The sequence below is a fragment of the Manis pentadactyla genome, chromosome 1 (genome assembly GCF_030020395.1).
Source record: "Manis pentadactyla isolate mManPen7 chromosome 1, mManPen7.hap1, whole genome shotgun sequence".
NCBI classification, from domain to species: domain Eukaryota; kingdom Metazoa; phylum Chordata; class Mammalia; order Pholidota; family Manidae; genus Manis; species Manis pentadactyla.
In genome coordinates, this window is record NC_080019.1 from 177,332,761 (window position 1) to 177,347,503 (window position 14,743).

Here is a 14,743-nt window from a genome sequence, read left to right on the forward strand (position 1 = left end):
ATAGCCCAGTAGAGGCAACCACTCCATAGGAAGGCCCACACCCTACCTCCCTACAAGGGAAATCTCTCATAAAAAATAATTCCTATGAAAGATGAGGTCACAGACAAAAAATATAAAACATATGAGAATGTTCAGTTCCATATAAATAGCCTAGATAATTGATACCAAAACAACAATATCTAGTAGAGCAATCTTAAAGGTACTTAAAAATAAATGTGCATTTAATTGTGTGTTTAATTAATTAAATAATTAACACTGAAGTATTCAGTGTTGAGCCTTTCTTTCCTCCACTCTCTTGTATGTGCCTCTTCCCTTGTCAGTCAGAGGCATTCATGCTACCTTGAGAAGAACTAGGATATTTTAGTAGGAATGCAAAGACAAAAGCAGTATTTGCTGTGGAGCAGTTTTTGCTTTTAAAAGAAATGATTGAGAATCGAGAGGGAATACCTGAGAAGATCAGGGCATAGACTCTAGAAAGAGAAAGAAGATACGCTGCTCAGCCTCTGCCTCACCATGTGGGAGATTGGATAAGGATCACAGGGACTCAGTGAACAGAGAGGTAGAAATGGAATGTTCCTTGAGAAAAGTTGGAGGTCTGGCTCTGAGAGAACCTGACTTGGGAAAGTCACAAGACATCAAGGATTATCTGTGGCCAGAGCTGAGTCAAAGTCTTAAAAGGACTTGTGGCCTCTTGAGTGAGTATCACTTCTCAAGTGAGCACATGTGCTCTCTTCTCAATACCTGGTGAAGGCATGCCATGGGCAGCCATCTGCATAGATTATCCAGGAAGACACTGGCCTATTTCTAAGAATTTGTCAAGCACCTTCCAAGCCTTATAAGGAATGAAGCACCTTTCTGTGTAATAATATAGAATGATCTCCAAAATACATTGTTAAGGCAAAGTGTATAGTAGTTTACATGGTAGGGTACCATTTGTACCATTTATAAAAGAAAAATATATACACATGTACATGCATGTATGTGTGTAGTTAATTATATGCTTATATCTATAAGGAATATCTCTGAGGGATTTAAGGAGTTGGTGACCCTAGTTTTCTCCAGAGATTAGAAGGATGGCTGAGGAATACAATGGGTGAAGAGTCCTTATATTGTAAATTCTTTTGTTCCTTTTGAACATTTTTATCATGTGTATATATTACATATTGTAAAAATTGAATAAAATAATACAAATGCAAAAATATTCACACAAAGCAGCAATTTTGCTTGTGGATAATTTGCCTGCCAAAGCCCCAACACATGTTCAAAAAGAAACAATGCAATATTGTTTATATGGGCAAAATCTAGGAACAACCAAATTTTTCATCAGTATAGGAATAAGTTTGTAAAATATGATATAGCATATAACAGGTAGAGAGGAGAAATGGAGAGATAGATGACAGATGATAGATACAGATAGATGATAGATATAGATAGATAGATAGATAGATAGATAGATAGATAGATAGATAGATAGTAGATGATAGATAAATAGATAGATGATAGATAGATATAGAAGGTAGATGATAGATACAGATCTATTCTAGAAAAGCAGTTAAAGGAAATGAACTAGATTTGTCTATCTGTGTATCAACATGGAATGATTCAAAAACATGTTCAGTAGGGAAAAGGTATAATATAGAATATATGTTCAGCATACAATTTCAGTAGATTTTTTAAAACACACAAAGTAAATGTATAAAAATGGGCTAGAAGGATACCAAACTCACAATGTAGTTTACCTCTATGGGGAGCAACATTGTGGGGGTCTGAGTCAGGCAGGGGGGCCTATACTATTTTATTTCTTGAAAATAACTACAAAAGAAAAAGTTGGAAAGCAAAAATGACAAAATGTGAAAAGTTTTTGTTCTGGGTGATAGGAATATAGATGTTTGTTGTTTTATTCTTTGTGTTTTTCTGTATTTTACACAGTTCTAGAACCATAAATGAAAGTAAAATACAAATACCCAGCCAAGGTTCTCCAGACAGAACCTTCTACTTTCTTCATAAAGTCAAGTAAATTCTAAACAATCAGCCTTAACATTATTAGTAAATATACCTTTAAAAATAAAATTTTGTGTAAGTGGTTTTGAAACATTGGGAAACCAGTTGTGGCTTCAGAGTTCATCCTTCAGATGAAACGGGTGGAACCATCGTCCAAGAGAACACAGAGAAGTTTGACTCCGGCGACAGCAGGATTCCTCATGCATATCCAGTTACTCAGCACCAGCCCTCATTCTTCCAAATTCCTGTAGCATATTCTGTTGAGGAATCAAAAGGCTTGCCTCAAGGCATACTCGTTTTCCCGGTTCCTTTTTGCTTTGTGGAAATAAAACATTCTGTAGGCGGAGCTTGTGACCAACATCCTTTAAAAACCGGAGTCTCCACGCTTCCCTGATCACTTCAGTTCCAGCATCTTGCCCAGCAAATTAGCCAAAATGATGCCCGGAGGTTTAACTGATGCCCGACCTGCCACTCCAGAAATCCAGAAGATTGCTGATGAGGTGAGTGGATGCATCCCATGAGAAGGTTTGATCCCGAATCTTGGTTCCTAGGTTGGCCCCGTGTGAGGTGTGTGGGTGAATATGAAACCAGGACACTGGGGAAGGTGTGGCTTTGCTCAGGCTTATTGCCAACTAAAAATCTTTTCAGACAAAACTTCTAATAATCCCCACTATGAGAGTGATCTTGAGCAAGTCACATTTCTTCCTGGAGCCCCAGTTTCCCCATTTGTAAAAGAAAAGTTTGAATTGGATCATCTCTAAAGCTCATACAATGTATGGTTCTAGGATTACTAATTCAGTTTCTGGTGAAACTTTTCTCATCTTACCAAGTGGAGCCAACATATAATTAAAGACTGAAGTTGTTAACAATTTGACAAACCAGACTTCAAGTGCACTACAAGGAAATTTATTTTAGTGGGTTGAATGAAGAACAAGAACAGCAATCTACTTACAAACGTCCTACAAATTTGACTAATTAGATGGTATTTGAGTCTTTTAGAATTTAGAAGATGATTAAACTAGTAGAGAAGAAAAGTGGCATAGTCTGTGGTGATTCCAAAATTGATTACAGTGAAAATAGAATTCGTCATGTTTTTAGCAAGTTAATACATTTTTCTAAGTGTTGTTTTATTAGCTATCAACTATATAATAAAAGTTATATTGCATATTTTATGAAAAGAAAATATATATAAATTACTTTTAAGTTTGTACCTTGTTGCCCTATTTTCTCTTATCATTCCTTCTTGTTTTTTCTCTGAAACTTCATTCTGAGGCACTGCTTGGCAAATAAGATCAGCTTCTTGTATAAGGGGAAGAGATGAGATCCTCTCTATATTAGAACACTGGAGAGCTTTGTAAGAGATCAGATGCCTAGAATTCTACCATTCATTCTTTGGTAAATAAAAAGCCAGATATTTATTTCTCTTTCAAGAGTTCTAAAAAATAAGTATCTTGGAGCTTTTCTCTTGGATGAATAATATTAAGTCATTAATACCTTCATTTGAATCCTTGTGTCAGGTTCTTAAACTTGAATATCACCAAGAATCACCTGGGGGTCTTGTTAAAATGCAGATTCCGACTCAGCAGGCCTGGGGTGGGCCTGAGATTCTACATTTCTAACCATCACTCAGGCTGCTGTCCAGGACCTCACAGGCCTACATGACAGGAGATACATAATATCCTAGGAGGCTTATGGGAGATGGGCTTTCTGAGATCAGAGTGCTGCAAGCAATACTCAATTTCATTTGTAAAATGAGCAAAACACCTCTTGCCCTGCCCATCTCAGAGCTGTAAGGACTAAATGAGATAATATGCACAAAACGACTTGAAAATGAGAAATTAATATGTATAGGTGAGGCATCACAGTTGTTTGCTTCAACCTTTTGCCTGAAATCATCCCTGACCCTAGAAAATCCCTGAGACTCTTCAGGGACCAGAACTGTAAAGGGGTTTGGGAGAAACAGAGATTGGAAGTACAGAGGGTGCAGAAAAGTTTAATGATTTTTTTAAAAGGCTATCTCAGCAAGAATAATTTTTTTTAAATAAGATGCTTCAAAAAGGCCTTGCTTTATTAATAACACCCATCTATGAAACACATCTTTAATTACAAATTTAATTTAAAAGTCTTTTCTTGCTGCTTACCTCAGGTTCCAACTCTGTCAAAGAGGTAGAATGAGCGACAGGTTTTAGCAGGAGTTACCTCACCCCTGTCCTCCACAGGACCTGAACACGTGGAGGAGACAGGGAGGCAGACTTGTCTTCTCTGCAAGCAGCCGGCCTCAGATTTAAATCAGTATGAGAAATGAATATCAGTGAATCATTATCTGAATATCTCTTAGGTGTCCAGCACTGTGTCAAATATTATAGAAAGTATATAAGGACTATATGACATGGCCCCTGCCCTTGAGGAGTTTGCGGTCCATTGAGGGAAGTCAAGATAATCTGGAACATAATATAAAATGATCTCCAATTAAGCAGTTTTTCATAATCATAGGTTTTGGATCAGGATGGACATTGGAGGTAGCTTGTCAAACCTCTTACTTGCAACTGAACCATTTCTGTGGTAGAACAGCTTCTCCAGTGTTAAACTCCCTATTATTATTTATCTCCTCTTTCTCACAGGGGAGAACCTCAGGGGACAGTGCCCCTTAAGTGTTAGAAAACAGAGCGATGGTCAGTTTAGGAAGTACTTTCCCATCAATTGTATCATTTATTCTGCCAAAAACAATCCCAAGAGACAGATACTCACTTTTAGGTGAGGAAATTTAATGAATGCCTCCAAGATTATAGAATTAGTCCCCAGGCAAGGCCCGGCAAGTGGGTAAATCATCACACACCTACTATGATTTGAGGGGGTCCAGGGAGGACCACCACCACCCGCCACTAACCTTGTAGTTTTATTTCTTTGATTCTTTGCTATATTTCTCATTTTAAAAATCACCTGTTAAAATGCAGGTGTTCTTAAAGGAGCTGACATTTATCAGCCTTCCCTGTCCTTATCCAAGAGATTCTTAGTGGAATGCCAACCGAGGGAAAAGCTACGTTAGGGAGGGAGGAGAAGGAAGGAGAAGGTAACCCCATGGAAAGGGTAAAGCATCAAAGGAAAATAACTACAGGTTCAAGACCAGAAAGAGAAGGAAGTCAAACAAAGGCCTTGCAGTCGAGAAGACGAACATTTTTGAAGACAGTAGAGTTTTCCCATTCTGAAAATAACAGACTGAATACTAACTACGGTACCAGGTACTGAAGGATGTAATGGTGCATGTGTTCAAAGTACACATGAAAGAAACCTTCTTCTCCAAGACTTCCTACATTAATTGAGTGTTTTTGCTAAACCCCTCTTCTCTCCTCTCTCCTATCTGGGGAGACAAGTTGTCACGAAGAAAAACAACCCTGGACTTTTCATTCAGAAAACATTATGTACCCAGTACTGTGTGAGTTGCTATAGCAAGAGAAGGGACATAAAAATGGTCCCTGTCCCTTAGGAATTTTTCAAATTAGATTGGAGAGAAGAGATACACACAAGGAAATAGAGAGCCATACATGGCCCCATCCATGAAAAGTCAAAATAGTGTAAATAAGAACCAAAGGAGTGGCCCTACCAGCAAAAGCCTCTGGATCATTACTGCCGATCCATTATCTTTTATCATATATAACAAACCACTGGATGGGAATTCTGAATATGTTTATGGGCAAGAAAGAAATATTATCTCAATAATTTTAGAAATAAGGGTTATTATTACATGTGCACAGGGACACACACACACCCCTAAGTCACACCTGATTGCTGACTACCATTTCTGGCATACACACAGGTCATGAATATTGTCTGCCAGGACACCGTACAAACACCCCTCCACATACCACCATGGACACTCCTGGGGCTTAGCATTTCCTGGCTCTCACTCACACACAGCTTTGCGTTCACCTCTCCCACCGTCCCACACCCAGGGAACCTGCCACTCAGCCACACCGGAATCCTTCAGGCACTCACCCGCCCGTCTTCATCAGAGCATGCCTAGGCCCACTCCATCTCTCATCTCTCCCTCCAGTCTAAGACTGTCCTCCTTTCTTCAGCCAGCCCCTCCTCTCTTAGGCCAGGTGCCATCATTTCTTGCATACTGGGTGCCTTACCCCATACTTCCCTCTTCTGCAAAACAAAGACCACAAATGTCCTTAAGTCACCTCTCACCAGCTCTGCTGTACTTTCATGCTACTACCCAAACTCTCCTTCCTTACTCTGTAAAACTTCCCTAATATGGCCTATCCATTAGCTTTCTCTCCATTCGTTCCTAAATTACACACAGCCCAGTGTTTCTGCAGAGTGATTACAAATAAGGGAATGCCTGATTGTTAGGTGCAGTATGGCTCAAATCCTTAGATTCCAGAGAGCTAACAACTCACCAAGATTCATGCCCTGCAGCCATAGGAAAAGGTTGAACAGCTGTGGGGTAAATGTATTTTACCAGGTGCTCCTCCCTGGTAGCATCCTTCCCCTGGCTGGGGCCCAAGTGACAAACCGCATTATTTCTAACAGCGCTTCAGCCACCACCATGCATGGCAGGCTGAGGAAGGTGAACGTCAACTCTGTTCAGCTGAGGGTCTGTCTGTTTACCTCCAAACTCCAAATGATCACGCCCAGCTGGCCTGCACCCTCGTAGGACCCAACCTGGAGGGTCTTTCAGCACCAAGCTGCCTTCTGAAAGTTAAGGTTTCCCTGATCAACTCCCTTCTCCTCCGTCCCTTTTCCTGCTTCTCAGCTTAAATCTCAACACCAGGTTCATAGCATCCAACATTAAGGCAGTACAAGTCTGCTTCTATAGCAAGGCCACAGGTTATAAGGATGGTGAATCTGAAATCAGGGCACATAGTCTGAAATCAGGTACAAGTATACATACAGAAACAAACAGGACAGTTGAAATCATCTCATGGAAAATTCTGGACCTGTGGATTGCATAGATACAATGGAACGATTACAAATTTGGATCTCTTTCCAGGACAGATAGAAATAAAAACTTATGTTTCATGGTTAAACAAGAAAAAAAACGACCAAAAGACTGGAAACCAGAAGGAGTACAGATCACTGCAACCAATAAACCAGATACTGATCAGGCAAGGCATTTAAAACTTCAAATAACTATAATTCATCATTGTTCAGCCTTATATTCTCCTCACAGCCTCCACTTCCTCATTTATAAATTGAGGTTTAAATAGATAATTTGGGGTTTAGTGTAGAGATGAACCCTTTCCAACTTAGCTTCTAGCTTGACTGGTACCCAGTGTTGGCCTAAAAGGGTTAGGACGGGGGAACAATAAGTCAGTAATCCCTTTCCTTACCCAACGCCTCTGCACGCTCATCCACTTTTCTCTTCTCTTCCCATTTCTGGCTTTTTTCCCCTTACTCTTGTCTTCTCCCTTCCTTCACTTTGGAGCTTCATTTTCTGTCTCAAGAAAGCAACTGCATTTTTCCCATCTATTGTAAAGTTATAGGAGAAATGGATGGTGGTCCATGAAGTGTTCACTCCTCGAAAGCGTCCTAAGAACTCACAAGAGTCTGCGCAGGCCTGTGTCTTTGAGAACAGCTCTGGTGCCCAAGCTGGAGCACCGAGAGCAGAGGGTGCACTGTCTCTTCCTACCTGGGGGGACTGGATGGCCAGGGGGACCCGACGTACACCAGAAGCCTGGCGGCAGCTGTATATACATATGACATGCTTTAGTGAAAGGCAGGGAGGCAGCTTCTCTATGAACAAAACATATCAAGCACATACATTTATTTCCTTTTCCCTCTAAATAACAGGAAAAGACTGGGGGGGAAAGGGGGCACAAACCCACAAATACAAAGACAACCAGAGATAAGCAAACACCACCTCAGAGATATTAACAAAACTTCGGGAACATGGAAAACAGATGAATGATGGACAATGGCAGCCATCTGGACAGAGCCTAAGCCACAGAGGGGAATGCAGAGCCAGAAGTAAGCAGATTCACTCTGTGGACCTCCACAGTGGCTCACGCACCAGCCGCACCAAACCAGGGCAGACGAGAGTGAGGAGACAGCGGGCTAGAACCTGAGGAGTGACGGAAGATCGGTGTGAGGAGCAGCGGGCTGTCTATCCTCCAGCCAGGCAGACTTCTGGGGCTCTGCTCTCAGCGGACATTGAGTCAGAGAGAACTAAGTGGACACTAGGGTCTCAGGCCTAGCTGAAGGCAGGAATGAAAGACCTGTATTGAAAACTGGTGGATTCAGTAAAAGTGTACATATTGAATTTGAGTCTCTCTTGCTCCCTGGTCATGTTTGGTTTGTGAATGCTGGCATCCAAGTGGTATTATCCCTCTGAGGTAGACAGAATGCGGGCCCTCCAAACAGATCCACATCCTAATCCCTGAATCCAGTAAATACGTTACTTTACATGGTAAAGAGATTTGCAGATGTGATTAAATTAAGGATCTTGAGACATTCTCTTTGCAACTTTGAGTCTGAAATCATCTCAAAACTTTAAAAAATTTAAATGAAATAAATTATTGCTCCCCCATTTTTATCAACCAGACTGTTATAGTATTAAATATTAATCATAATATTAAATATTAATATACTATGAAATAACTATTAGAGCTTTACCAGTCAAAATGTGACTATATTGCCATATTACCATATTACACTGACTTGATGTAAATTCAGCCTAAGGCCACAAAACTTGACATTTTACCTAGCCCATATAATCTTAATAAAGATAGATTTTCCATTCTTTGAAATACTGAAAATAGCTTGCAGATCTCATTTATCACCTTTGAGGACTTTAAGGAACATGAGGTTCTCAGATTTGTAAATCACATAAAAGGAGTCTAATATAAGCTTTGATAATTTGTTTCTCTTTTCTCTTAAGGTTAAACCCCAGCTTGAAAGTAAAACAAACAGGACCTATGAAGAATTCAAAGCGGTAGAATATAAAACTCAAGTGGTTGCTGGAACCAATTACTACATTAAGGTTAGAGTTAAACATTCGCTTGGGCACTAAAAGATACTGTAGTTCTCGCTTTATGGGATGTTCCCAGTCACACCTACCATATCATTTGTTCCATCCAGTCGTCCTAAATGCCTATCTTGCATGCTGCTTCCCAAGTCCCAAATTTGGCAGATGATGGTATATTTATACCATCTTTTTCTTGTGAATTTAGAAAGCTTTCTTATGTTGATTCTTACCTTAATTTTTGGATTTTGTATAGAAAAAGATTTCATAATGGTTCTAAGCATGTTTAATTTGTGGCTATGGCTGCTTCTTGTGTGAAGTAGGAGGGTGATCTCTCAGTTGCCTGAAAGTGTGGGGCTGGACCAGACCAGATGCTATCTTGAAGCTTACTATGAAACCTCAAAGTTTTGTGATTCTGTGTGTCTATATTAAATGAAGTTAAGGAATGATTTAATTCATTAGCTGTGAAAATAACTTAAATCACTTTTGCCGCTTAAATAAACATTTTGATTAATACAATTTAAGTAATTACTTTTGCAGTTGAAATAAGTCGATTCAACTGGGGCACTGTAGATGTAATTTAAAGCAATGGAGCATTTTAAATATTTTTAAAATTAATTTTATAACTGAAAAAATTAAATGATGCACTATCCAGCTCTAATTGAAGAAAATGGTTGTGAAGTTACTGAGAGGGAACCAATTCAAAAAGTCAACCATGAATATTTGGGAGCCATTTTTGTCATTTCATATTGAGAAGACAATAATTATGATGTAATGCATAACAACAGATATTCAAATGTATTCACTTAATCCTTACTAAACCATTTGACCAAGGCACGGTCCTGCTTATTTCTCTTTAACAAATAATTACTGAAGATATAAAATTGCAATGTTTTCAGCAAAAAAATAAATAAAGCGGTGTAACCAGCTTAGCATGAGAAAATTACAAACTGGGTTATGTAAGTGTATGTAAGGTTATGTCAGCTCTGTCCTACCAAACTTGAGCTCCTAGTGTATGCCAAGCCCTGGGGACGCACGAATGAGATCCCTCCTGACCTTTGGCAATGGCTATTTCCTCATTTCTCAATCTGCTTTCTTTATAGCTGGAAAAGAATGATTTCCAGTTAAAAATGATTTTGTTCAAAAATAAGAAACATTCCATTATAATTGGGATCATTATTTTAATAATTTAGGATTAATCCAAGTACGTAAATTTCACATGTTAACCAGCTTGTGTATATCTTAAAAAGTTCATCAGAAAACTGTCTTGAAAACTTCTGCCCTTAAGACCACCTAGCTGATTTTAACCACAGTTTCTTCTCTCCTTCCTTCTGCTATCAGATTTCTCCTATTGAACTACAGCCACTGACCCCAGTTGCCTCATTACTTCCTGGTGGTCTTTGCTCTGAACCTCTCTCTACATTTAAGGTCTTTCTTACTGTTGGCCTAAAGTTTTGGTCTTGACTTCTGTTTTCTTTCTCAAGTATCTCTCAAGAGGCAGATGGTGGAATGCAAGGATCCCTTGCAGGCTTTGCTGTCAGACAGTCTTGGATCTGAATGCTTGTTGGACTTGTTCTACTAGTTAAAACCTGTGTGATCACAGCTCTTCATCTTCTCTGAGTCTTGATTCCCTTATATGCACAATGTGGGTATTAACCTATTTTTCAAGGTGTGTGGAATAAAATGAACTAGAAATTTACTGTGCACTTACAACATGCCAGGCACTGTTCTAATGGCTAGGCATGTATTATCTCATTTAATTCTCTCAACAAATCTGTAAAATAAGTATGATCATTTCCCTTGTGTTAGAGAGGAGAAAATGAGCACCAGGATGTAAAGTAACTAGTAAGTTCACATAATTATAAGATTTAAACCCAAGAAGTCTGATGCTCAACTACTGGCTCTGCTGCCTCTAATAATGTAAGCAAAGGCTGGTGCACTGAATAAATGCTATTAAAAGGTTACACCATAGAGTGAAAAGAATATAGATTGATGGAGGCTATATTTGCATTTTGGCTCTGTCACTTATTAGCTGAGCAATGTATCAAAAATTACTTAATATCTCTTAATATGCTTCTGCATCTGTAAAATCATCATTGTTCTACCTTTAGGCCTAATAAAGGCCTATTAAGTAAACATAATCATATATATAAAATGTTAATCATAGTATCTGACTCATACATAGTTATATGATAAATGGCACTTGTTAAAATTAGTTTTGAAAGGGACATCAGAACACAGTAAATATTATTCTAAGGCGTAACTTTCATTGTCTCAAACAAGAACAAAAGTAGAAGTTCTTACCATGATTTTCTAGGCGCCAAATTCATCCCCAAACTACCATTACAATCAATCAATAAAGTGTCTCAATTTCCCAATTTCCCAAATTTCTCAATTTCCCAAATCTCCCAACAGGAGCAACTGAAAGGCTTTGTTTTCTTGCTCTTGTGCATCTTTGAAAATGAAATGCAACCCCAGATTTTGATTTGTGGTCAGATCATAGCAAAATGTAAAATGAAATAAACCTAGGACCTATGCCTCTGCCCTTTCTCTCATAAAATGAGGTGGTAGATTTATGAAAGCCAAGGGCTAAGGATACTGGTCTAGGAATACTCTTCCAGAAAAACTTATGCAATAAAATATTTACGGGTCTGTAGATCTTTCATGTGACGTAGATCGATGTGAATAAATTTCTTTTCCCTTTTTTCACCTTTTAGGTGCAAGTAGGTGATAACAGTTACATTCACATCAAAGTATTTAAAAGTCTTCCTGCAGAACATCAGACTCTGACACTTACTGGTTACCAAGTGGGCAAAAGCAAGGACGATGAGCTGAGTGGCTTTTAGTAGCAAGTTCCAGAAGTGGTCTGCTATCTTCTTCTGGCACCTGATGAATGATTCCTGCTCATAAATGTAACTATCAATAAAGAATCCCTTATGAAATAAGTTGATGTCTTCAACTATTTCTTGTCTATTGTGTTAGAGTCATTGCCTTTTCTTTCTCAAAATTGATGTTACTGCTTTAGAGTAGAAATTCCACACAAATCGTCAATTGGATATTTTGAAAAAATTAGTCAGGCATAATGCAACTAGCTAAAGGGTAATACCACCACCACCACCACGACTCCCCCTACAGGCAGGCTAGATCATGGGCCATCAGTGCTCTGCAGTTGAGGAAAATCTAGTATTCCAGCTCTACCCACACACTTTGCAATTAAATCAGGTATTTTACAAAATAAATTTATATTTTGAAACAGTCTCAAATTTACAGATTAGTCACTAAAAACTTTTTTCCTGGACATTTGAGAGTACCTACAGCGATACCCCAACACCAGCACTTTGGTGTGTGTTTCCTAGAACAAGTGTATTCTCCTGAATATATGAAATACAACCATCAAAATCAAGAAATTTTCATTGATACATTTGCTAGCATCTAATCCCCAGACATTAAAATTTCTCCAGTCATTCAAAAAATGTTCTTTACTGCAAAAAGATCCAATCCAAAACCATGTGTCTGACTTAACTGCCATTTTTCTCTTTAACACCTTCATTGAGATATAATTTACATATCATATAATTTTCACCCAATTAAAGTATACAATTCAATAGTTTTTAGTATATTCACCAAAGCCAATTTTAGAACATTTTCACCTTAAAAAGAAACCCCATATACTTTAGCTGTCAATCCCCATCCTCCTCCACACCTCTACCCCTAAGCGACCATTAATGACTTACTTTCTGTCTCTATAGATTTGCCTATTCTAGACATTCTATATATATAGAATCATATCATATACATTTTTTTAATTGGCTTCTTTCACTTACCACAGTTTTCAAGGTTTATCCATATTGTAGCATGTACCAATATTCATTCTTTTTTATAGCCAAATAATATTCCATTTTATAAATATACTACATTTTGTTTAGTCATTCATTAGTTGATGGATATTTGACTTGCTTTCACCTTTTGTCCATTACGAACAACGTATAAACATTTGTGCACAAGTTTTTGTGTGTACATATGTTTTAGTTTCTCCTAGGTATATATCTAAGAGTGAAATTGCTGGTTCATATGGTAATTCTATATTTAATGGATCAAGAACTTACAGACTGTTTTCCAAAATAGCTGCAGCATTTTGTCTAACTCAAAGAGAAAGACAGAAAATACACTCTTGTCTTGCAAGGGTGAAGCAATCAACCCTAGCTCTCTGTCAGGGTACTTCCAGAGTCCTCTGCCACAGACCTTGTGCTTAAATGACCAGTATTGGGCCAAGAGAAGATTCAGAAGGCATGATTCTGACCAAGGTTGTAGGCAAAGCCTACTCTGTTCTGTTTTGGGAAACAGGTTTCTTCACTTACCTGAGGGAGTGGATTGACCATTTTCTGTCTGGTTTCTTTATTTAGAAGAAACCCTCGGAGGTTTCCCTTGCTGAAATTTGAAGTTCAGATGCAGGTTATCCATCTCAGGCACTGAGATCCACAGCACCAGGCCTCAAACATTGGTTGGGGAGAGATAAACAGGCAACCAAACAGTGTCATAAAAATCATGACAGAGGGATTGATCGTGGGAATACATAAAAGGGACACCTCATTTGTATTTGAGAAGCCAGGAGAGGCTTGCTAACAGAAGTGGGCTGAGACATGAAGCATAGGAATTGGCCAGGGAAGAGTGAGCATATAATGAAGTTCCGAGGTGGGACTGGGTCTTTTCTGGGAACAGAAAGTAGGTCCCTATTGGTGGAAAAAGGAGTGTACTGTAGAGAGAGAAGGTGGAGGTAAGCAAGAGCCAGAGAACAAAGGACCTCACAAACCCTTGTGCCCACCACCACCACATCTTGGTACTTAACCATCAAGGCAATGAGAATCACTGAGGAATTTTAAGCAGGAAACAGATTTTGCTTGGCAGTTTTAAAAATTGGAGGGGAAAAGTCATTCATTTATAGCAATTATGCACCAGTGGATCTGCTGCCCCTTCTTAATGCACCGTTAGACCCACAAATTCACATAGGCCAAGCCCATTCTCATTTTACAGAGGTACTCCAGCTGGCCACTGCATTCAGAAGCTGGGAGATGTTTCTGCTTTAACCCCTTACTAGCATCTTGGGTTTCCTCCCCAACATAATGCTTTGGGGTAAATTAGGTTTCTTCTGGAAATACTCCCCCTACTAGGAGTAATCACTTTTTGACTATTCCTCAATGTTTATGCCCAGGTATGGTTTCTGTTTTTTGTTTTTTACAATTTACTTTTTTATTTTTGTGTCATTAATATACACTTACATGAGCAACATTGTGGTTACTAGATTCCCCCCATTATCAAGTCCCTCCCACATACCCCATTACAGTCACGGCCCATCAGTGTAGTAAGATGTTATAGAGTCACTACTTGTCTTCTCTGTCCTATACTGCCTTCCCCATGCCCCACCAGCACCACATTATGTGTGCTAATCATAATGCCCCTTATTCCCCCTTCCCACCCACTTTCCCCAGTCCCTTTCCCTTTGGTAACTGTTAGTCCATTCTTGGGTTCTGTGAGTCTGCTGCTGTTTTGTTACTTCAGTTTTTGCTTTGTTCTTATACTCCACAGATGAGTGAAATCATTTGATACCAGGTATGTATTTTTAAGAGTCAATTAAAGCTTAACACTAAGTACACATAGAAATCATGTCACCTAAGTAATCACTAACATAATTGATTAGATCATGTAAGCCTAGGGAATAACATTCATTTTTCTTGATTTGAAATGAGTCCACACATTAGACTAATATCCCAGTTTATG

At 38.8% G+C, this 14,743-nt stretch overlaps 1 protein-coding gene across 1 annotated transcript; it reads left to right on the plus strand.

Moving 5' to 3' along the window:
* The first annotated feature begins 2,265 nt into the window (after window positions 1-2,265).
* CSTA (cystatin A) lies at window positions 2,266-11,913 on the plus strand. Its single transcript, XM_036883478.2, has 3 exons — window positions 2,266-2,501; window positions 8,885-8,986; window positions 11,686-11,913. The coding sequence occupies exons 1-3, from the start codon at window positions 2,436-2,438 to the stop codon at window positions 11,812-11,814; spliced, it is 297 nt and encodes a 98-aa protein (XP_036739373.1). The 5' UTR covers window positions 2,266-2,435; the 3' UTR covers window positions 11,815-11,913.
* The last annotated feature ends 2,830 nt before the right edge of the window (window positions 11,914-14,743 follow it).

What these genes read in the sequence shown, in the direction of transcription:
- CSTA (XM_036883478.2), top strand. Translation starts at nt 2,436, where the DNA reads ATGATGCCCGGAGGTTTAACTGATGCCCGACCTGCCACTCCAGAAATC. An exon ending in TCCAGAAGATTGCTGATGAG is followed by an intron (nt 2,502 to 8,884) that starts GTGAGTGGATGC and finishes TTTTCTCTTAAG; the next exon opens with GTTAAACCCCAGCTTGAAAG. An exon ending in GAACCAATTACTACATTAAG is followed by an intron (nt 8,987 to 11,685) that starts GTTAGAGTTAAA and finishes TTCACCTTTTAG; the next exon opens with GTGCAAGTAGGTGATAACAG.